Genomic DNA, 22829 nt, shown 5'->3' on the forward strand with positions numbered 1-22829 from the left:
CCCCCTCTTAGGCTAAGAAAACCTATAATAATATAATAATATCCTTTTAGGTATAGGCCTATTATTCTAAAGTAAAAACCTTTTTTTTTAAGGTCTAATATCTCTTAGGTTGCTTTAAAAGTGCTAAGGCCCCCTATTGCTACTGCTATTACTATTATTGCCTATTTATATCCCTAAGAGGTAGATGCCTATTTAGCTCTCTACTAAAGGGCCTTATAATTATCTACCTAAAGGCAAAGATAATTAGCTAATAACCCGCGCTATATATAAATTAAAAATGTACTTTTATCCCCCTAATAATAGTCTCCTATATATTTAGGAGTTCTTATATTAGGATTTAATTTTTAGGGGTCTTCTTTAGGGGTATATATATCTTACCCGCTAGGGTATAAGGATAGTAGGCCGCTTTAGTCCCTACCTATATTAACCTCGCTAAAAAGTGGGTATAACCTAGCTTATACCTTATTAATTATAGTATTAATACTTAGGGTCCTCTAAGTATATTAGATATAGCCCGTATAGCTATATATATAATTCTCTAGGCTACTATATAAAGGTTAAAAGCGGTTTTATAGCGCATAAGACCTATATTTACCTTTTTATTTAGTATCGCCGACCGTTTAGGCATTTTTACTTCTACTATTACTATTCTTATTCTTATTCTTATTATTATAGCTATTGCTATTGCTATTATTACTACTGCTACTGATCTATTAATAGGGTTAGTATCGGCCTTATATTGCAATAGAGGGGTTATTATATACTTTAGAATTAGCACTATAGAGGAAAAAAAGAAAAAAAAGAAAAGGTATAAAGCTAGGGGGTATTATTAACCTATATACCAATATAGTGCCTAAGGCTAATCACTTCTATCTTTAAATTCAGCTTACTTTTGCTTATATACTATAGACTAATGCGCCTAAGATATGCCTAGGCCCCTAAAGGCGTGCACTTAGCGAGAATACCGCTAATCCTACCCCTTTAGCCTTACCTTCCCTTTATTTCGCACCTAATAGTATTCCGATCTAGGCCTAATACTCTTAGAATTTATACTCGCACTCTTTCTAAGTAATACCGCTAGATATAGTCCTAAGCGGTTATATATCCTATTCTTTTACGCATTGGATACCTACTGCCCCTACTGTAGGGCGATATAAAGTAGAAATTAAGATTATAGGAAGGGTTTTCCTTCTAGCTGCCGGGTTTTTTCTTTCTAAATTATCTCTATAGAAGTACTAGATAGGTTATTTAGCTCTAAATAGCCTCTAGCGTAATTTAATAATAATAATATCTTTAATATATATAAAATCTTGACATTTTTTTATTACAAGAAAAAATCTAATATTATATAATCTTAATCAGCTAAAACTAAAAAAAAATGATTATGTAAGCACCGTGTTAAGGCTAGTTATAAGCGCATTTATTAAAAGGTTCTTATTATTATATTTTAAAAGTAAAAGCTGGAAAATGTTGCCCCCATCTTGCTTCACAACTGCAGGCAGTCCAAACCTTCCTCCACCTAGGAGACCCGTACGAAACAACCTCGGTTGAGCTGTGACTTGCAATCAAACCGCGTCATCTTTCCACTGCCAACTTATTGGGTGTATTACCGTGAAAACCCAGGTCCAACATTTGCAGCAAGATTCGAATATTCTATAACAGGTAAACGGAATGGAGACTACGGATAGATCTCCTTCAGGAAGGTAAAGACTTGCTAACATGGCCAGTCTACTTTTCCATGTTCAGTCTCCTTGTCATCCCTGTCCCGTTTCTCCCACTCCTTCCCATTCTCTTTCTTAATCTTCTTTGTTTCTTTGGTCCCTTCTTCGCTACGGAATGAGAATCGAGCTCGATAGCGGAACTAACGATCGATGTTCAAAAGGCCGTCTGATGATGAATCCGACGTTGACTCTGATCTTGAGGCGCTCCAAGGAGACATTGCCAGGTTTGATGAATCCGTAAGAGAATTCTTGGCATCCCATAGAGGGGCTTCTGATGCTCCCCAAGGAAGGCGGAGTGCAGCGCGAGGGAGGGGAGCCCGGGGTCCACGAAAAGCAGCGAAACCTAGAGGCGACATTACCGCCAGGCTCTCGAAGGTTAACCAGGCTTTCCTCAGTGGCAACTATGACCAGGCCATTGACATAGCTTTCGAGGTCATCAGGATCAATGCGGAAACCCACCAAGCTTGGACGGCACTTTCAGCGATATTTAGCGAGCGGGGTGAACTAGATAGAGCACTGTCTGCTATGGTCTACGCAGCACACCTTCGACCGAAGGATGTATCGGGCTGGCTCAGGTGTGCCTCCTTTGCGCTGGACTCCATGAATGACGCCGACTCGAGCAATTTGAATACTGCAAGGCTTTGTTTCTCAGCAGCCCTAAGGGCAGATCGGACAAACATCGAAGCTCGCATCGGCAAAGCCGACGTTTGTCACCGACAGGGTCACCTTCTGGCCGCCATTGCAGAGTATAAGTTTATTGTCAAGCAACGTCCATATGACCTGGAAATCATAAGAAGATTAGCGGAAGCAAGCATTGATAGCAGAAATGCGGCATCTGCCATACTCCCTGCAATTTCCGCTTATAAACGATGCTTCGCACACATAATTGCTGGCGAAAGCGAGCAGGAAAAAGACTATCTATGGCATGATGTCGGCATTTATGTAGAGCTGCTGGCGATGGTAGAGAGCTATGCCGAAGCGATATATGAGCTGAAACGAATCTCCAGATGGCTTTCAGGGCGCTTGAATGAAACCTTCTGGGATGATTGGCAGATGGATGACAGAGAGTTGGACATTTCAGACGCACGACGGTTATCCGTCACTGACTACATTGCTCTCGGCGAAACTGTGCAACAGCCAAGGCGAACCTTGCCTTTGGATCTTCGTGCTCGATTGGCAATATATCGCCTCAAACTTGGAGACACACAGGAAGCTTTAGTGAGTGTCTCATTTCTCCAATGCTTATTTCCTCGGCACTAATGTATAAGAACCATCTAAGCTACCTGAATCCAGGCGATATTTCGACGGAAATATTTGCCAAGGACTTTCCTTTCCTAGCATACGAATTAGGAGCCGAGCTCAATGAATGCGGACACTTCACGCAAGCAATACAGTATTTTGAATTGCTGCAAAACATGCCGGGCGACCAAGATGCTGCTGTACTGCTCCAACTAGGACGCTGCTATCTAGGCTCGGGACAACAGGCAAAAGCCGAGGAACTATTTCTTGCCGCTTTGGATCTTGATGAAGAAAACATCGACGCTCGGATTGAGCTTGCAAACTTATATGAGAAAGCCAGAGAGGATGAGGAGGCTCTCATTCTAGCCGCAGAAGCGCTAGCTTTGCGTGGCGCACAAGGCAACGTCGTCGGCGATGCATCCGAGGAATTAGCCAGAAATTCTCACATCTCGGCGAAGACACCGCAACGAGCTTTCCGGCGGTATTCCTTGGGAAATGCCGCAACCAGGGTCACTCCAGGAGGCCCCGCGGGCAGGCCGATGATACCAAGGAGGTATCGACCGAAGAGACTTGCTGGCCCAGATAAACGTCGCCAGGACGAACAAGCTCGTGCTCTTAAACTCTCGCAATACTTTCACGTTGTACGGGACCTCAAGCGAAAGATATCGGCGGGCCAGACTGATTTGGTATCACAATGGATGTCGTGTTCCAAAGAGCTCATTGACGATTTTAGGTCATTGAAGAGGTTTTACACTTGGGATAAGTACTTGCATTTTCTGGGGTCGAATGGACCATTGAATAACGGCACGGGAGAGTCGCCAGACACGGAGCTCTCCAAGATGTACGAGAGACTAACCCGATGTAAGTCTGACGAAATCTGCAAGACGCCCATGCGCAAAACCGTTGGTTTTGTCTTGTTTCAACCTCGGTGCATACTTGGTGGACTAATTCCCGGCAGCGATTGCCCCGGTTCCTGGCCAACACACCCAACAACCTGAAGCCTTGAATACCACAACGCATCAAGGAATCACCTTTGACGATTGGCTAGACTTATTCCTCGACTACGCCATCGGATTGGCAACTATGAATCGCTGGCAAGAAGCGTACCAAGTGTGTGCCGCAGCAAAAGACTCAACAGTCTTCCAGTCCCCAAGGCATGAATTCTGCATCTATGTGGCATGGAGCGGTATGAAAACTGGCCCCCATTCGAAAGAATGGCAGCAGGAACACTGACTGGGGTAGTATGTGCCATTTACGCTAACGACGATGAGCGATGCGTTGCCATCGCTCGACAACTGATGCGTGACCGCGCAATAACCGACTCGTATCGCATGTTTGCTCTTCTGTCTTTGCTTTGCCAGTCACCCGTGTCCTGGTATACGTCTGGTCCAGCCCAGAAATACATTCTGCGACAGATCAAAGCCATCGATTCTAGCCACGAGACGGCCGCCATGCAACGGGGAGGTGCCGGAAAAGTCGAACAAGGAGAGACTGCTCCTTTAGACATTGATATATGCCTGTTAATGCTTTACGGTCATATTCTCTTCACCTCGACTAGCTATTCGTACGCTCTAGGTACGGGCGCCTACCGATCGGAATAGATGAAGATTTGGAGACGATGTCAGACTGACTCTTTTTTTGCTATAGGCTACTTCTTCAGAGCGCGATCGCTTGACCCAACCAATGATATGGTAAACCTCAGCCTGGGGCTGGCATACGTCCACTACGGATTGAAAAGGCAATCAAGCAATCGCCAATATTTAATTTTGCAAGGCCAAGCCTTTCTGTCCCAGTACGCTTTGCACAACTCGAACAACGACGGACCTAGTTGCGCAGCCGAGCGCTACTACAACCTAGGCCGCCTTTTCCAATTGCTTGGAATAAGCTACCTGGGCTCAAGTTACTACGCAAAGGCTCTGGACTCGTGCAGAAGCGAAGCGGGGAAGCCCGAACTTTCTTCCATCATCTTCGCAAACCAATTGATTTCTCTCCTCACTGTCGGCAACAGAGAGATGGCATTTTCCGTGCTGAAAGCAAATTTGAAACTATGAATGAAGGATGTATTCACTAGCTTATCATGCAGGCACGAACTGAACAAACTGAGCCGATTCTGTAGACATGGGCACTTGCTGAATGCCTGATTGAGGCTGCGCTTATGGGCACCCGCGGCTGTGATGGCCAACTACCGATGGCTCTACTAGAATTGTCTCCGTACTATTGGGTGCCTGCTATCGTGATCATTATACCAGACCCTGATGTGCTGATTTTTCATCTGCATCACTTGTCATGGGGCATGGGGAAAGCCTCGCCAGGCGTTCCTTGCTATTTTCACAATTTTGCTACAGAGATGGCCCCCTCTGCCCTTTCGGCGATGACATTATAGAACGGAGGAAAATAAACCAAACGACAGAGGAAGTTATAAGAGGTAGGTAGGCAGGCATAAGGGCCAACACGGTGCGAGGCATCATCAGAATTACACGACCACGACATTACAGGACCACATGATAATGGCAAGGCTCCTAGGATTCGGAAAACAGCATAGAATTACAAGCACTACGAGTGTGGCACAGCATCTTGGGTAGAATGGCTGTGCCTGGTCATTGTCGCTGGCTGTCACAGTGTTCCGGTCGTTAATAATCGTGCGACGGCTCAACAAAGTCACCGAGAGGCCCAACGACAACCATGTCTGCTGTCAAATTGTTTTAAGCGAGCTGACAAGAGGTGACTATCACCCGGAACCAGCTTGGCGCGATACAGTGCTAGGTTCTTTTTACCTAACATACCTGCAGATAAAGCCAACATGAAGAAGGTATATCCATAATTGTGCGCCCTCCAACAATATTGCATTTTGAACACTCTTGACCCCGCGACCAATTCAACAGCCGGCATAGGTTTTTTTTTTTTTTTTAATTTTTTTTTTCCCCAAATGAGGGTTCAAGTCGACTGGTCTAAATCGGGCATTTTGAAAAAGCCCGAAATTACTTAACCCACGGCTTGGGCTGTGAAAACCTGGTTTGCACTTCCTAAATCCCGGATTGTGGACTATTCATTTTCAATCTTGCTGTACAATGAGAAATTTCAAGCACGTGGTAAAAACGATAAAAGTTCCATGGACATGTGGCTCCTTCGAATTCCTACACTCATACACTAGGCGAATCCTGCAGCATCTCCGCCACTTCAGGTTCTATGCCATCGTCACCACCAAGATCAATAAAGTCTCCTGTGTCGTCTATGCGTCGTCTCTTGTTGGGTCCGTTGGCAGATTCGGGCATTGCGCGATGTGGCTGTGCATGTTCTTGGCTCATATCCATGTTGTTGCCAGGTGCTGACACGGCATCGGCCACATCAAGTCCTTCTGACGGCCCTGCGGCAGAATCATCCTGCAACGGAGGGGGGGTGAGCGCTTCCATCTCCGGCCGATCTGGTTCGGGATGAGGGCTTCCAGAGTCACTCCCCGCCATTGCCCCATTGCTCTCTGGTGGCCCCAAGGCACGCATGATGGCCGTCTCCACCTCCTGTTTTTGATTTTCAATCTTCGTCTTCCGTTCGAGTATATCTTCTGATGTCTTCTTCTCGTTCACCAAGGCAGACCGGTGAACCTCGAGCATCTTTTCCAGCCCGGCCACGAGGGCTTCGCGGGCTTTGACGCATTCAGCGACTGCATTGTCTGCATTTACTAGTGTTTTTAATAGACCGTTGAGACGAGCTGCATATACGGGCGCTGACGGGACGGGCGCTTCCGGGTCCACCTGGCTGTCATATTCTTGGATGGCGGACGATACGGTCGTCTGTGAAGTGCGGTTGAGTTTCACGATCTTTTGGTGAGCGGTAACCAGAGGAGCAAACTCGGGTGGCACCGAGGCACCTTTGAAGGGAGATACCCCAAAGCCAGAGAGCGGAACGCCTCGGGCTTTATCGATTTCTGCCACGGTTGTGAGTATAGAGGTTAGAGGTGAGCGGCGTTGACACATACCATCTAGCCGCGCATGAATGGCTTCCTGAATAGGAGCTTCGAAGATGGACCTGTCTTTCCAAACATCTATGACACGGCGCAATTTCGCCTGTATTTCCGCGGGAGCACCTTTGTATGCCGTAGCCGAGGCCTCGGCGACAACGGGGGAGAATGCTATGACAAAATCCTCTTTATGCCGTATCCTCGACTGCTGAACAACCTCTGTTTTTGATGGCAATGAGTCAGCCGCAACTGTTGGCGTACCGGCACGACAGAATATAAGGACAGTTGTCAAATCCAAACTCGGGGGAACCATTTACCGTTGGCAAGATAAATCAAGCTCAGTCGTTTGGTACTGGACGAATCCTTCAAGCGTTGCATCCAGAGCTGAACCGTTCTATCCGCATGACGCCTAGATATTGTACAAGACTTAGCACGGCTGTCGTTGCATGCATACGGTCGCGTAGTGTTTTGCAGGCCCGCTTACCGATGGAACATTATCCACTGAGCTGCGGTCGCGATGCTGTCATGGCTCTCGTTAAGGGAGGAGAGTCGCGCCAGGACCGAGTCATCGTTGTAAGCCATGGAGACCTCGTGGAGAGTGGAAAGACTGCGCAAGTAAGGAGGGAGGACTTCCAAAATCGACCCTGCATGCAGCACGATCGATGTCTTTGACTTGTCTGTCTGCCGGACCCCCTTTGGGTGGGCTTGAGTGGTCCGCTTGTTTGGCAGTTATCGCGTCACGGTTGCATGTGCGGATACGAGGGGATAAATTGAGAGATGGCTTGGCAGTGTCAGTGTCGGAATCATGACCGAGTGCATCCGTGAGCGAACGAACAGCCGACAATCGCAATCGCAATGGGTTGCTTTTGGCGCTTTGCTGCGTGGCGTCCCGAGTGGCAAAAGTGGTTATTTTTTTGGCATTCGTCCATCAGCAAGAGCTGCTTCTTTTCTTGGTCTTCGTTTGGCGAGGCGTTTGCTGCTCCGACCAGACCCACACAAACCACAAACATATGTGCCATACGGAGTACAGCTGTACAGATCCCTTTGTTTTACCGCCCGGCAGAACCACCTCTTGTGCGGCAGGCCAGCGGGCTTGGGGGGGGGGGGGGGGTGGTGCCCCCCCGGCAGCATAGTGGGAAGTCTTGGCAGCAACATGCGCCTGTGGTTCCAGTCAGTCAGTCACCAACTGGGTGCCTCCAGAAGTCTGGTTGAATGTAAGCCTCCAATTCGCTGCTGAGCCAACAACGCCTGCCCCCGAACATTTACTCAAAAAAACATCACCGAATAAGAACCGACCTAGTATCTCCCCGGTTTCCCAAGATCAATATCCAGTCAAAATGGCGGATCGATTCCCCTCTTTGGATGACTTTGATTCTGCAGGTCGGTGAATTGGAGTGCGATAAGCCTAGCTTCGCCAGATATTCTAACCGTCTCTCACAGGCCAAATCGATGCGAAAGAGCCCGCTGCTGAGCCGTCAGCCGATGATTTCCTTGCCAGAGAGAAAGCTCTCTTGGGTGAAGACGCAAGCCAATTTGCGACGAGTCAGGATACCATAGCGCTTGCGGGACCAACCGACGACCTCCTAGAAACGAACGTTGCCGGAGATTCCACGTTTGAGACACAGTTTCCCGACCTTGCAAACCCATCCGTGGTATAGTCCAAATTTCTAACCTTTGGAGAAGGAAAAACTTACGAAAGCCGCCTAACAATATCTTCTAGGGTACCGCGGGTTTGCAAGGAAGCAGCTCTGTCACCGGTCCGTCTGTGAGCTACAATTCTGGATTTCAGGCTCAGGCTCAGGCTCAGGCTCTTGGGGACGAAGAAGAACCGGAGGTCATCAAGCAGTGGCGAGAGCAGCGCAATGCTCAAATTGCTAAAAGAGCAGAACAACTCGCCGCACAGCGCGAAGAGACTATCAAGGAAGCCCAACAGAATATTGACGACTTTTACGACAACTACAACACGAAGAAGGAGAAGGGAATTGCCCAGACGAGAAAAGAGGCCGAGACGTTCCTTGCCAGCCACGAGGACATGGTATCCAGTGGAACGAGTTGGGATCGTATTGCCAAACTCGTGGACCTGAGTGGAAAAGGCACAAAGGGTGGCGCTGCAGCCTCTGGGAAAGAACGTTTTCGAGAAATGTTGGCAAGTTTGCGGAAGGATGAGAAGGCCCCAGGAGCTACAGGATATTGATCCATCAGTATGATGTTCAGCTAGCACAGGCGAGCTCTGGTTAATTTTGCTTTTCAGTACAGCAACACGATTCAAGCCATGTATGTCCTCTCTGAGCGGAGTCTATGGGCGATTCGAGAGGCAGGCACAATGTAACAAAATCAGTTCACTTCCCACATACAATCTTCTGTAGAGCGGGAGCAGTATCTCCATCCAAGCCGAGACATGCACAGCTGTAATAGCACTGATCTTTATTAACTCGAACCGTTCCATGGGCTGGCCTGTGGCCGCCTCTACCTCGCATGGCAACTGAAAACCACCGTCTCCTTACTCCTTCCCAAACCAGGTATTGTGACCAGTAATCTTACGTCCAGCGGCGTACATTGTGGCTAGAGCAGGTTAGTTTTGGCCATGGAAATGCCAATCGGAGCGGCATACCTCCGAAGCTGCCCCATAAAACAATTAGATAAGGAGTCATGTACCATCGGCTTCGGGAACCCTGCTGTCGCGTCAGCATGTCCATTGAGGCCGGCGAGGTCGGCTGTTCATCAACCAAGACGCACGATCATCCAGAGGCGAGTGTGAGCCTTGTATGCCTGCTGGTAGAATCTCTGGTGCTCGGGCACCTTGTTCTTGGCATCGATGATACTTTGTTCAGGTCAGCAGTTGAATGAGCAAGGTCCAGGTTGCGCAGGGAAAAGTCATTTGGGACGATGATAGGTGGTGATCAAGGCGGCACGAGAGCATTGCATTGGGCGTGCGTCAGAACTGACCCCATTTTGAAGTATCTGATTCGAAACGGCGATGACTCTTGCAACAGAGGCGATTACTGCGGTAGTCCGTGGCGAGGAGTCGAAAAAGGAAGTCGTCGAAAAATATTTGTACGCGCAAATGAGTATGGACTCTGCCGTCGGTGGTTGACTTGAAAGGCACGACAATCTTGATGACTCAGCGACACTAGGCTGAAACCATTTTGACCAGTGGCCGACCACGTGCAGCCCGCCGCCTCCCAATCTGCTTGCTAAATAAGTAATTTGATCATGAAGAAGGCTTTCAATCTCGCCGCAAAATACAAATCCCACCCATCTGGTCTCATTTTGGTCCTCCAGAAAACGCAGCGAGTGATTTTATAGATTTTGCCTTATGCGGTCTCTTGGTAATGCGAAGATCGGAGCTGACACTTCGTCATTTGGCAAATATCAACCGAATCACTGCTGCAGGGCCGGGAATCTTTGGAGAGCATCTTCTCAAACCAGACCAGCATCTCCCTGCCTCGGCATGCCATTCAACTGCATTGGGCATACCGATCTGTCATCCTTTCATTTCCGAAACACTGTTGAAGACGTCAGCATCACCTTGGTCGACCGAACTCTCCGTTTGTAACTCAGGGTTCCCATCGTCGTCGTCGTCGTCGTCGTCGTCGTCGTCGAGATGGAACAAACAGCTCTCTAAAGGGAGCAATTGTAAGCGCCAACTCATGACATCGGCCGCACAACGACGTTCGAGTTCGAATAGAAATCCAGTACAGGACTTGAGGAAAGAACTTGACCTGGCGCTGCAGGCAGCCTGTCCTGCTGCGTGGCTGGATTTCCTCAAACCCATCCGCCGCAGCCAGGGTTACGATGGGATATGGGAGCTGTTTGAGTATTTACTGGAGAGCGGAAGAATAGATGTACTCAGTCGAAGCGATGCACAATTGCTCCGTGATGAAATCTTGACCGCTGCCTTGAGCATCGATTCCCGCCTGACTTCTCTTGTCGATTCGGCGCTTCGTCTTCTCACCCAGTCGGGCTTTTCCTGGCCAGGGTTATACCAGAAAGTCATGCATTACAAGCTCGAAAATGACAAGTTTGAAGACAGCCTTCGATGGCATCTAGCTCTTGTGCCAAAGTTTCCCCCGTCGATGGATGTGTTTGGGGCCTTGCTCGCAAGCCATGTCGTCAACCCGTCGCCGCAGATGCAAAGCAGCCTGAGAGCACTTTACATTGTTGGTGGGAAAAGGAAACTATACGACCATATAATTCCTGTGCTTTTCGAGACCGGTTTATCGAATTTAGCCCGCATATGGCGCAAGAAGCTGCTGATATTCGGGGACTTTCCTGTAGACAGAAAATCCAAGCCATTCCTTCAGTTCCTTGTCCGATATTACCCATCCATCGTTCTCACAACGCACGAAACCGCGGTTTTGCAAGGCGGGCCTGAAACTTCGGCACAGCCAGATCCCCCCCAAGCCAGCACCAACAACAACGGCTCCGACAAAGGCCAGTACAGCGATGGAATTGTGGCAAGGCTTTTTGCCAGCTCCTGGACATCGATTGAGTTCGCCATTCATCTGGCGCAGAAGCTCGGTCTTCGCGAGATAGGCCCCAGGTCCCTGCAGTCTCTCGCACTGCGAGAGACGGACGCGAAATCGATTTCCTGGCGGATCAGTTGCATCCAGAAGTTGGGCATCAGCATTTCACCCCAAACGTACTGCAAAGCAGTTGTATTCTTCGCCAATAACGGAGACGACCTGCTGTTGAAGGAACTGCTGGCTTGCGACATTCATCCAGACGAGTTTGATAGTGTTGGAAGACGTCGAATGCTCATGACTGCATCCGTGCGGGAAGGGCACTGGAGAAGAGAAAGGTTGATGCAGGGTGTCGAACTGGCTATCGAGACCGACTCCCTCACGGGCCGATTAAATGCACTTCTGGACCAGGCACTGGCCGAGCGCAGAATGGACCTGGCTAGAGGCGTACTTGATCGCATGGAAGCAATGAAAGTCAACCTGAGCCAGCAACATGCGGGTCTTTTGCTCGAGGAGGCCTTTTCGAGACTGGGAAAGCATCCTAAGCGAAGCACGCGTGCAAAAGAGCATGCTCTCGCAGATTCCAAGTCTCCACTGAACAGGGCTATTGACATGATTCGCCGAGTGGCACTTCACGAGGTTCCCATACCGATACGGTACTGGAAGCTGTTGCTTTACAACCTCGGACGTCTCGGCCGGCTTGATGAACTTGGGCAGCTATGTGAGGAAATCGTGCAGATGTACTCTCCTCGCATGGGCGGTCTGATGCCAGTTCACCCTGAAGACCTTCCACCAAACACCTTCCAACCAGGACTCCCCCCGAGCAACGCTCATCTTCCAGACCATCCGACGTCGACGCAGTCGGAGCCTCTTGATGAAAATCAGGAAACGCCCACCCCGCCCGGCGGCCCTGAGGTGCAGACAGCAGTGACTTGGCAGCCGAGCGATGGAATGCCAGAGGATGCATCACCGGACGCCCAACGGCGCTTGGAGGGGCGTATTCCTGCAGATCTACCTTTTCGCCACCGGCAGCACCCGGTCCAAAAGATATTTGACCGGAAGCTGCAGCGATCCATCATCCGTTGGGGTTTTGATCAGACTCTGGGTACAAGGTGCAGATCTGCTTCATTTTTGGACCCTTCAGGTGGAATCTCATCGTTTGACGTAGCGAGTGGCGTGAGGCTGCTGGCTTGTCTCCGGGACCAAGGCGTTCTTATTGACTGCCAAGCACTTCGGTCCGCCGCACTGGCGAGGATTGCATTGAGGCAGATGCCCGGGCATCCGAGGGAAAAGTTTCGAGACAGGCACGAACTATCCCTACAGCGCATGAAGGTCCTGGTTGATCAAGCTTGGGGTTCGGAAATTCTTCCTGACGTGATTAGCATGGCGCATCTGATTGGGAAACAGCAGCCGAAACTCTGGATCAGATACTCGAAACTGTTGGGCCAGTTCTATGACGACGAGAGTCCTCGGAAGTATGGCAAGATGGGCTGAACCAGGGATATGGAGAGAGAGAGAGAGGGGGGGGGGACGGGGGAATTTGCCTAGACAATTGTCGATACTCGATTCTGCGGTGACCAAGTCTTTTTTATTGTACAAGCAAATAAAAAAATGTCGGGATACCAGATGGCTCCCGCTGGTCAAAAAGTCGTCTAGGAGCACACCTTGCGAGCTGTGCAGCTGTTTTATTATTCTATTTTTGCGCGTTTGGCAACGCTTTGCGACCGCCGTCTCGGCTTGACCAACAATAAAATGAACAGCCCGGCAATGACGAGGATTAAGAGCAGAATAACTTTTCGTTTGGCCGTCCTCCTCTGATAGCCCGATGCGATTTGGAGTTCCTCGTCAGCCCCCTTGACATGCTCGCTCATGCTCTCGACGTTGTAGTCGATGCGATCCAGCATGGTGCCTTGATCGATGACCATGTTCTGAAGATCGCGAAACAGATCCGACAACTGAATGATGCCCTGCGCGATTTCCTCGATTTCCCCTTCCCGCTTTCTAATCGTGGCGTCGTCAAGACCCAGCGGCTTCTGCTGCGACGCGGCGAGGAGGGTCGACTGGGAAAACGACCGGTCGGCATCAGACTCCTGCAGAGACGGGTCCAAGTACGAGCCGGGCTGCGGCGTCAACGACCGCTCGGCTGCTGGGAAGCTGGCTAGGCCGTCCATATCGCGAAGCTCTAGAAACTCGCCGTCGTTTCGTTAGCAAACAGTAGCCCATGCATCGCCCCGAACGGCGAATTGCGAACGGCGAACGGCATTTATCCGCGTTGCGTACTCTTGAGGTACACGCTCTGCTTCTTTCTGAAGCTGGCGCTTGCTTCCTGCACCCTGGCCGCCAGGGATATCTGTATGTTCTTGGCCATGGTCTCCTCTGCCCTGGAGAGGCCTCCGGCATGCTTGGATTCGCGAACCAGCTCGTCCACGCGCTTGATGCTGCGATGGCAGCTGTGGAAGGTGCCTGTTATCTGCCGCGTCAGCAGCTCAATCTGCTTCTCTTCCATTCGTTTCGACTCGTCGTCGTTGAAGCCTGGAAGGACGTGTTTCTGGTGCAGCACGTCGAGGTCTTGGCCCTTGCAAGCCGCCTCCGCCAGCAAGTCGCCTATCTCGTCCGACACATCAGCCCAGCGCGGAGGCAGCAAGTCCATTTCGATGACGGCGTCTCCATCGTCGTCGTCCAGCTCGCCGCCCGAGAGCAGTCCGCGTCGGTCGTCGGCGCCATAGCTGTTGTTCGAGTAGGCGCCGGAGAGGATCTCGGATGACGTGGGATTGGAGCGATGAGCGTATGGTGGTTTCCGTTGCTTAGGGCGATGGCCGTACGATTGGCGATAAGAAATGTAACTAGAGGGGGAGGGGGGGGGGGGAAGAGGGTTCAGAAATGTCAGGCCGAAGTCCGAAATCACCAACCAACCAACGCAAATCGGCGACGGCTTAAGCAGCCCCCCCTTCCCCCCCCTTCCCAGGCCCCAAGCAGTTTGAATGAAGCTGGTAGAGGCGACTCACAGGTTGGTGCGGTCTCGCCACATGGCGGACGCACAGTGAAAGCGCCGCGGATGTTGCAAAGTGTCTGGTTTGTTTCGTTTGCCTTGGCTGTGCGAATTAGAAAGAAAGAATGAAAGGACGACGGACACCGTATGCGCGCAGTAGAAGGTGTCGACACCCGCGGCGCTGTAGTCTGTAGTCTGTAGTCGGTAGCCGGTAGTCGCAGTGTAGCGCCTCGACCCTTTTTGAATCTTGAAGAGCCCATGAGGTTAACCAAGGAGTGGCTTTGAATCTGTGAGTTTGCGAGTACGAGCTAACAAGAGGCAACCTACCTCAGGTACCTAGTACCTAAGGTACGGAAGAACAATGTACCGATGTACAGAGCTCCTGAGTGTGGATACTCCGTACATTCGGAGTACAACCAGCAGCAGGTCAGCGACACGAACCCGCCATCCATTCCATTCCGTTTAACTTTAGAAAAGCAGCCTAGGTAGGGCCTAGGCCATGAAAGGGCTTTGGCAATTTATTATGTACCTGTCAAGATGAATGAGGGGCCAGAGTTGAACCTGTCTGGTTCAATGTCAATTGCTCCGGCGCGGGTCCTATACTGCCACCAGCAACTAACTGCAGGGTCTGCAGACAGCAGCAGTTAGCTTCCCCCCATGTGCTCAGTGCTGGTATATTCGCTTAAATCGAAATAACTATATGCCAGCCCTCTGGGGAGACACTGGGCAGGCCTCGTCCTCCCATGTGTTTTCCCGATAGCCATAGTACAACGCCGCCGCAGCGGCTGATATTGTCGATATCCGGACACGATCTCCTACACGACCACGGGTGGCAGACTCTGTGCAATGCAACCCCCAGGTTCATACAGGCCCTCGGTGCCGGGAAAAGAAGAAGAACAAGTAGAAGAAAAAAAAAAAAAAAGGTTGATCACAACCTATAAACTCGCCTTGCTACTCGTTTTTCGCGTCATAATCTTGGCAATGGCGTGTCGCACAGTGGCCCCCGCCTTGTCGATGTCTTTCCTCGAAAGGCCAGATGAAACACATATTTTCAAAGCCGGTTGAGGAACCCAGTTGCTGTCTCGGGAGGCAATGGCGTTTGCGTACGGTCTCGTCTTGAGCCTGGCAATGAGGACTCCGTTCAATAGGCACTAACCAAACAAAGTTTAGGCGGGCATTCGCGGATGTTCCGAGAGTAAATGACACCGACGCCATGATACGACCTTGTCCAAAGGCTTTTGAGCACTCACCTCGTCGACGCACTCCAGCAGGATGCGTTCCTGGTCATCAAAACCGAGTTTTCTGGTGGCCACGACTTCGGCCTTCAAGACAAGCAGCAGAACGGGGTTCTCTGCAGCACTGGTACAGGTTACCCAGTCGCTGCGGGGATCTAGCTGTAGCCTCATCAATTTGATGTTTTCCCGGCATTGGGTCAATATGTCGGGATTGGACTGTAGAAGGCTGACGGTTTCGCTCGCCGTCATGGCCAGCATGGCAGGCAAGGCGGCCGAGTATGTGTATGCCGAGGAGGTGATGCGTTGGTGTTCGACCACGTCCTTTGCGCCTGCACAGAAGCCGCCGCCGGCACAGAGTGGACCAGACAAGGAGCCGATAATCATGTCAACTTGCTGAGGATCAACATTCTGTGCTTCCGTAAGGCCACGGCCCGTGCGGCCCAGCACGCCAAAGGACCAAGTCTCGTCCAGCATGATGCGAAACTTGTATCTCGCCTTCAGTTCTACAAGCCGAGGAAGGTTCGTCTCGTCTCCACACGTCTCGAACAAGCCCTCCGTGACGACAAATCTGCGGGTTAGCTTTTTGGCCTTGGCTTGCTCGACGACAATGCTCTTCATTGCTCTCTCCAATTCGTCAAAGTCGCCATGTTTGAACCATTTGATGTTGCTCCGAGAAGCCTGCAATCCTTTGCGGATCGAGTAATTCACTGCCTCATCAGCAATGATGACGTCGCCACGCTTGCAGAATGCGGGAATGACACTGGAGATTGTGGAGAAGGCCTGCGCATAGATAATGCAGCCCTCGGTCCCGAGATAGTTGGATATGTCAGCTTCGGCCTTGACGTGCACGTCTTGGGTGCCGTAAAACTGAGGAGGACCGCAAGGGCCAACCCCATAAGTCCGCAAGGTCTGAATAGCCTTCTCTTTGATCTGCTCATTGGCGTTGAAGTTGTAGAAGTTATAAGAGGCCAGGTTCGTTACGGTTCTACCGGTCGACAGCTTGACTTTGGGTCCAGTAGGTCTATACGTTGAAAAGGCGCATTTTAGCGAGTGTGATCTAGACCAAGCATAGCACAGAACAAGGCCAGGACGATTCCGAGGAAAATCAAGTAGAACAAAATGGAACCTAGAATTGAAAAAAAAAAAAAAAGAAAAGAAAAGAAAAGAAAAAAGAAGAAGAAGAAGAAGAAAAAGGGCAATGGCTGAGGTACTACCTACCCGACAATAACAGGAAGCTTGTCACTCTCGGCCTCCTCTAGTGCTGTCTGTTCGGACACAAGTGGTTCTGGTGCCCAATCGTCAATCAACTCGTCGATTTCCTACGTCCGATTGCAAGGTCAGCGAAATGCCATGAAATCCAATCCTGAAACGCCACTGTCCAACACAATGAACGTTGCAAGGAAGACTTGGAAAAAAAAAAAAAAGGCAACCAACATCTTCTCCGAGTTTGACAAAGTTTTGCTTATGAGTCGAGTAAGACGGAGACAACAGATATCGTATGAAGAATAAGACCAAGACAAGTTCAATGGCGGACCGCACTGGATCGTTCTGGTAGCTCGACCGGATGTACCTGACAAGAACGGCAGAGCCTGGGACTCTTTGGAATGCAATCGAGGCTCGCTGCAGCGCATGGCTGAGTTGGGCTTGCAGAGCCTCCACTTCCATCCTATGTGCTCTGGTAGCAAAGTTAGTTGTTTTGAGCATACAGCGTCGGGGATCAGGACATGAGAAAGCATCACGCACTATCTTGGCGAATCCGTGGATCAAGGGCAATGGTTGTTGGTTGTTAATTAACGGTCCATCGAGCAAGTGAACTTGCAGGAGTTTTGGTGGAGGATGGATGACTCGGGGAAGGAGGTGGTGGGGCGGGGGACGAGTGGCCCACCGGGCCCAGCGAATGAGCTGCTCCCGCCACACCCCACAGTGCATTTCCAGCGCCTCCGGATAGATGCAGGGCAGCTTTTTTGCTGCAAGGTTAAACCGACCAGACCGGCATCCGTACTTCCGTACTTGGTTATCGATTACGATTACCGATTACCGCCAAAGGCCAAAGCAGCGTTGGTTATAATGCTACGGAGCTGTTCGTGGTTGACAGACCATCATCCATCCTTTATCGTTTGCTGGATATCTACGGCCACGGCCAACCGGGAGTCTGGGACGGACCTGATCATTCCATTCCGTCACCGAGTCAACAAGCCGAGATAGATGTTCAATCGAGCTCGTATCTTGCACCGGCACAGAGCCTCTTCTTTCCGCTCTTGTCCAAATCGCACGAAACTTGGTTGACCAGGCGGGCCTCAGCCTCTGGCATCAACCTCGCCATCGCCAGGTCGTCGCTTTTTTGCCATTCCGACAGAGTACGAGCGGCTTGAGTTATTCAGAAGAAGGTAGAGTTGCTTCTGATGAGTAGATGCGGGCGTATCTAACGGAACAGGCTGCGATATCGCCACCGCCTGATCTAATCAGCCTTTCTGCAGCTGGCGTGGCGACGGTCTTGTCAAGACCCTGGTCTAGAAGAAGCGGTTGACGACGAATCTCCCAACAAGCATTTGTCTCACCCAACTCCCAAGTCGTGCCTTGTCTCTTCACTGGACCTCGTCAATCTGTTCCCTCATCCGCTCTGGAACCAGCCAAGTCATCATGACCACCCGTCCCACAACACCGGCGTCCCCAAAGAATGCAAAAGTCAAATCCCCTGCACCAGGCATCCCCGTGTTCGGGTGCGGTATGCACAATAAAACCCAAGAAACCCCCCCCCCCCCCCCCTTTCCTTCCCCACCCCGGCTCCTCAGCTCGCAAGTTCCCTGACCATCTTTCATAGAACATGTCCAGCTTCTCCTATCCCAGGGACAAGAAGTTATGAACAGCTCAATTACACATTATAAAATGATACTTCGCGGCATATTTGATTCGACGCCGATTGTACCTCAAACATCAACAAGCCAAGAAGGGCGTCCCGTCACCTCGCTCACCTCCAACTACCTCTGCCTCCAATGCCCCACTACAGTCACCGAAGAGGATCGTCTCCGACACGGATCGAAGAAATCACACCGCTTTTGTAGGTTGCTCTGGAAGAAATAGAGAATCTTTGCTCTCCTCCTTGCCCGGACCGTCCTCTTGAGTGCTAACTCGAAATTGTTAGACGTCGATTCTCGAAGCGGTTCTTTATATTGCCAAATATGCGACGATTTAGTTTGGGACCCGACCCTGGAAGAACTTCGCGTACGTAAAATCGGGACTGGGTCATTCTCCGGTTCGTACCATGTTGCTTTGCTTTGGCTATGCGCATATTAGCAGTTTGTAGAGGGACGCGACGCTGAAAACATATATCCCACGTAGGGCGCAAGAGAAGGCCTGACGAGCTCTTCATGGACTCGATAAAAGAAGATCCCCGTTACATAAGCTCCAACACGACGATATCGTCTTGCAGGGCGAATGGCTTGCGGGGCATCTACAATGCTGGTGCCACATGTTACCAGAACGTTGTGCTTCAGAGCTTCCTGCATAATCCGCTCTTGCGCAACTTCTACCTCAGCGACGGACATCAGAGAAACCCCGACTGCCTTGATTCTCACTGCCTGAGCTGTGCCATGGACGACATGTTTCAAGACTTTTACGCGTTGGAAAACACCAATGGTTACACGGCAGCGAATATCTTGTCTGGCTTCTGGATTTCTGAGAAGAAGGCTTTCGAAAACCTCGTCACGACAAAGGAGCAGGACGCGCACGAATTCTTCCAGTTTCTGGCCGAGGAGCTGCACGAACGCAACGGAGACGGCAAGAGGCCGGAAATAGGGTCTGAGCACAGCTGCAACTGCATCATTCACCAAACGTTCTACGGGAAGATGCAGACAACGACGACTTGCCAGAACTGCAAGGGAACTACTAATACCGTGCAATCATTCCTGGATCTCAGTCTCGGCCTCGACACTCTGATGCAAAGAAGGGCCAAAAAGACGGGCCAAAAAGTGCCAGCCTTGACCCTGAATGACTGCTTGGACGAAGAGTATGTCAAGTTTGACAAGTGCGAATACCGCTGCCACGGCTGTTCTTCCCCTCAACAAGCAAAACGCTACACGAGCATCAAGCGTCTGCCCAACGTCTTGTCGATCCAGCTCAAGGTAGGTTTCCACCAACGTTGCGGGTGCTGTTCGAGAGTATCTGGGAAATGATGACTAAAAAGTGTGAACCCCCCCTCTCCCGCCCCCTTTTCCAGCGTTTTGAGTACAAGCAGGGCAGACACGATCGAGCAGCCTCCAAGATTGACCATGGCGTCCAGTTTCCCCTGCAGCTCAACATGCTCCCTTACACCAACAGGGTTCGCAACCGAGACAACCGGGAAAGCCTAGAATTGGAACGGTCCTGCATGTACGATCTCTTGAGCGTCGTTGTGCACGTGGGAGAAATAGAGACGGGCCACTATGTATCGTACTGCAGGGTCGCCGATCAGGTAAGTTTTTTTTTTTTTTTTTCCTCTCCTTTTTTTTCCTTTTCATATTCCCATCCATGCTGTGCAGCGGGAGCTGATGGGGGTGTTTTTTTTTTTTTTTTTTTTTTTTTTTTGGCATAGTGGTTCAAGTTCAACGACCACAGAGTAGAACTAGCCACCATTTCAGAGGTTCTGGGTGCGCAAGCCTACTTGCTGTTTTATATAATACGCTCCCTGGCGTAAAGCCGGGCCTCTTCTATCGCAGCTTGCATCATGACGAGGGGATCCAAAAAAAAAAAAAAAATCCATGTCACAACATTGTAGCAGAAACTCTCATGCCCATGTATTCCATCTACCTTGACACGGAAATGTTGCCGCCCTATGAGTAGTAAGTGGCGTGTTGTTTGACCAAGACGTCGTCCAGGCAGCGAGACGGTGAAAGCATCGATGGCATACGTGGAGGGCGTCGCGACTAACGACGCACTCATGTTTTCCAACTCCAAGCCGGGCACTCAAAGTTTGCATAGCAGTAAAACTCGTTGCTCAGTCCTCTGGCGTGCTTCGGCTCATAATCCGTAGTTCGCACGTCAAGCGTTCGGTAAAGCTTCGTCACCAAAGCTTCCATCCGTTCGCCGGTACACACGATGACTCTGGGCAGCGGGATATCCGGGCGGCTAGGTCTTAACAGCCAGCGCGCCGTGAGTGCAGCTGCCGCGCAAGTCGTATTCCGAGTTAGAAAGAGAAAAAAAAAAGAAAGGTAAAGAAGATGATGACAATGAATGGAGGGAATGGGTTAAAGGTAGCAAGTAGGCTTCGGCAATGTGGGGGGAAAAAAGAAGAAGAACAGGAAGCATGTCGATGGAGCTAGAATAAGGGGACTTACTCTTGGTTTGGCAGTCTTCGCTGAGAAATGGAGGATCACAGATGATACGGTCCAGACTTGCCTTCAGCTGCCCTATTCAACAACCATTGTCAGCGTGTCGCCAACCACGACCCTTGCCACATGTGCTTTCCATCACGACGTGCTGACAACCACCGGCTCGCCGGGTGTGCAAAAGACCAGACAATCTGACAATCTTGAGAGAGGGGGAGGGGGGGGGAAGCAACAAGAGGCTCTCGGCACTCGAGGCAAGGGGCTTTTTATTTTTCCCATTTAAAAAGAAAAAGAATCTTTTTTTTCATACCTGGTAGCTTGAGCGGCTGCTGGTAGTCGTAGCGAACGTATTCGGGGAAAAGGGCGAAGCGATCATCGTGTTCCAGGAGAACCAGTTTCGGGCAATCGTCGCTCGAGACACGCCGCTGCTTTCAGTTGCCACCCCTGGCCACGGTCCCCTCCCACCCCCCGGTGGCAGATTCGGGGTTGCGAATAAATAAGCTACGCGTTTCTTTCTTCTTTTTTCTTTTCTTTTCTTTTTTTTTTTCCCTTCCTTTTCCAACACCGTCGGTCGTTGGCGGGATTCACCCGCATGCCAAAACTCCACTCACCAGCTTGTTGCGCAGGGCGACAAACACACTCGGGGCGGAAACCACGCCGATGCTGGAGCCGCGACGGAGTCCGCTCAGCAACTGGTCGGCGAGCAGGTCGGCCGTGTCGTCAGAGTACTAACCACCCCCGCCGGCATAAAGCAGCCCATCAGCGGCGGAGGAACCGGAGGAAAATTACTTTACGCGAAATGCGTCGCTCTCCAAACTCCCAAAGGGAATGGTAAAACGACGGGGCTCGGCGGAGATTGGGAAAAAAAAAAAAAAAAAAAAAAAAAAACCAACCCAGAACTGAGACTTGTTCCAATCCTCGGTGAAGGAATCCATTGAAACCGGGGTCTGGCGTTCGGCCTGGGCGCTCAACTCGTCAAACCTCGACTGGTGGGCATCTCTCTCCGCGTTGAACTCGGCTAATGCGGCGAGCGTATGTGCCGAGAGCGCTCTACAGACGAAGAAGCTTGTTAGATACGGAGTACATATATACAAAACAAGTACGTCCGGGACGGAACCGTTGAGATGATGAAGCCGGTGAACGGGGCGGGGCGCACAGGGGCTCGTCATCCTCGGCCATTGCAGCTGGCTAATTGCGGTGGGGGGACACTTGAGGAGTTTACTGCGGTAGCGTGACAATGGGAGACATTTTGCATCTGGATATGGATGGAAGACAAGAGAGGGAGGGACGAGGAGAAATACAGTTTTCGTCGTCGGCATTTTCTCGGGTGGGTCATGGGTGCTCTCCAAGTACTTCGTACTGTGCGGACGTACCTCGATGAGAGAAGAGTTGCCAGACTGGAGAGAGAGTACGGAATACAGTAGTCCGTACTGGAAGAGTGAATATGTCTGGTACCTATCAGACTGGACAGAGCGCTGGACAGAGTCCGACGGGACTCAACTTCATTGATACCAGACTGCACAGTACATATCAATCAGTCAGTGCATTTCTGGCTGGACCTGAATCAACATGTCCTCAGCTGCAACGACAGTGTCACTCTCGATCCGCATCACAGCAACTTCTGGGGATAACCATCTTTCAAAGATATCAATGGCTGCAGCTAATAATGGTCGCATGTGGATCCCATAATAGCCGCTCGAGCCCCGACTATGTACGTACGACCGACCTGGGCTCCTCCTCCAACTCCTATTCCGAATCCCGGTTGCTGCTCTACTCCCTCACCAGATATGATTGTTTTTCTAAACTCCCATGCGCATGGTCCTAGCGGGTAGTAAACGATGATGCAACTTTCTCCCAAATTGATGGCTGTCAAAAAAAAGAAAGGAAAAAGAAAACAAAAAAAAAAAAAAAAAAAAAAAAAAAC

General features: G+C 50.4%; 9 protein-coding genes across 9 annotated transcripts; 4 read left to right on the plus strand and 5 right to left on the minus strand.

The window, feature by feature from the left end:
- Positions 1–1671: 1671 nt before the first annotated feature.
- UV8b_06437 (uncharacterized protein) lies at positions 1672–5011 on the plus strand (the record flags this gene model as incomplete). The annotated part of the gene is made up of 6 exons (XM_043143934.1): positions 1672–1703; positions 1883–2939; positions 2990–3821; positions 3919–4146; positions 4203–4535; positions 4608–5011. 6 exons carry the CDS (start codon positions 1672–1674, stop codon positions 5009–5011), a joined length of 2886 nt encoding a protein of 961 aa, XP_042999869.1.
- A 1089-nt stretch (positions 5012–6100) lies between these two features.
- UV8b_06438 (uncharacterized protein) lies at positions 6101–7497 on the minus strand (the record flags this gene model as incomplete). The annotated part of the gene is made up of 4 exons (XM_043143935.1): positions 6101–6882; positions 6934–7134; positions 7233–7324; positions 7400–7497. The coding sequence occupies 4 exons, from the start codon at positions 7495–7497 to the stop codon at positions 6101–6103; spliced, it is 1173 nt and encodes a 390-aa protein (XP_042999870.1).
- A 755-nt stretch (positions 7498–8252) lies between these two features.
- Positions 8253–9109, plus strand: UV8b_06439 (uncharacterized protein; the record flags this gene model as incomplete). Its single annotated transcript, XM_043143936.1, has 3 exons — positions 8253–8295; positions 8356–8567; positions 8636–9109. 3 exons carry the CDS (start codon positions 8253–8255, stop codon positions 9107–9109), a joined length of 729 nt encoding a protein of 242 aa, XP_042999871.1.
- Positions 9110–9415: 306 nt separating this feature from the next.
- On the minus strand, positions 9416–9866 carry UV8b_06440 (uncharacterized protein; the record flags this gene model as incomplete). The annotated part of the gene is made up of 4 exons (XM_043143937.1): positions 9416–9477; positions 9527–9587; positions 9652–9736; positions 9862–9866. The coding sequence occupies 4 exons, from the start codon at positions 9864–9866 to the stop codon at positions 9416–9418; spliced, it is 213 nt and encodes a 70-aa protein (XP_042999872.1).
- Positions 9867–10565: 699 nt separating this feature from the next.
- Positions 10566–12872, plus strand: UV8b_06441 (uncharacterized protein; the record flags this gene model as incomplete). Its single annotated transcript, XM_043143938.1, has 1 exon — positions 10566–12872. One exon carries the CDS (start codon positions 10566–10568, stop codon positions 12870–12872), a length of 2307 nt encoding a protein of 768 aa, XP_042999873.1.
- Positions 12873–13066: 194 nt separating this feature from the next.
- On the minus strand, positions 13067–14406 carry UV8b_06442 (uncharacterized protein; the record flags this gene model as incomplete). Its single annotated transcript, XM_043143939.1, has 3 exons — positions 13067–13560; positions 13659–14221; positions 14384–14406. The coding sequence occupies 3 exons, from the start codon at positions 14404–14406 to the stop codon at positions 13067–13069; spliced, it is 1080 nt and encodes a 359-aa protein (XP_042999874.1).
- Positions 14407–15302: 896 nt separating this feature from the next.
- Positions 15303–17267, minus strand: UV8b_06443 (uncharacterized protein; the record flags this gene model as incomplete). The annotated part of the gene is made up of 4 exons (XM_043143940.1): positions 15303–15518; positions 15618–16623; positions 16821–16921; positions 17037–17267. 4 exons carry the CDS (start codon positions 17265–17267, stop codon positions 15303–15305), a joined length of 1554 nt encoding a protein of 517 aa, XP_042999875.1.
- A 975-nt stretch (positions 17268–18242) lies between these two features.
- UV8b_06444 (uncharacterized protein) lies at positions 18243–20274 on the plus strand (the record flags this gene model as incomplete). The annotated part of the gene is made up of 6 exons (XM_043143941.1): positions 18243–18327; positions 18424–18660; positions 18745–18855; positions 18942–19723; positions 19819–20052; positions 20173–20274. The coding sequence occupies 6 exons, from the start codon at positions 18243–18245 to the stop codon at positions 20272–20274; spliced, it is 1551 nt and encodes a 516-aa protein (XP_042999876.1).
- Positions 20275–20515: 241 nt separating this feature from the next.
- Positions 20516–22084, minus strand: UV8b_06445 (uncharacterized protein; the record flags this gene model as incomplete). The annotated part of the gene is made up of 6 exons (XM_043143942.1): positions 20516–20739; positions 20915–20986; positions 21216–21330; positions 21517–21633; positions 21799–21955; positions 22062–22084. The coding sequence occupies 6 exons, from the start codon at positions 22082–22084 to the stop codon at positions 20516–20518; spliced, it is 708 nt and encodes a 235-aa protein (XP_042999877.1).
- Between the last annotated feature and the right edge of the window lie 745 nt (positions 22085–22829).

The sequence above is a fragment of the Ustilaginoidea virens genome, chromosome 5 (assembly GCF_000687475.1).
Source record: "Ustilaginoidea virens chromosome 5, complete sequence".
NCBI lineage: Eukaryota > Fungi > Ascomycota > Sordariomycetes > Hypocreales > Clavicipitaceae > Ustilaginoidea > Ustilaginoidea virens.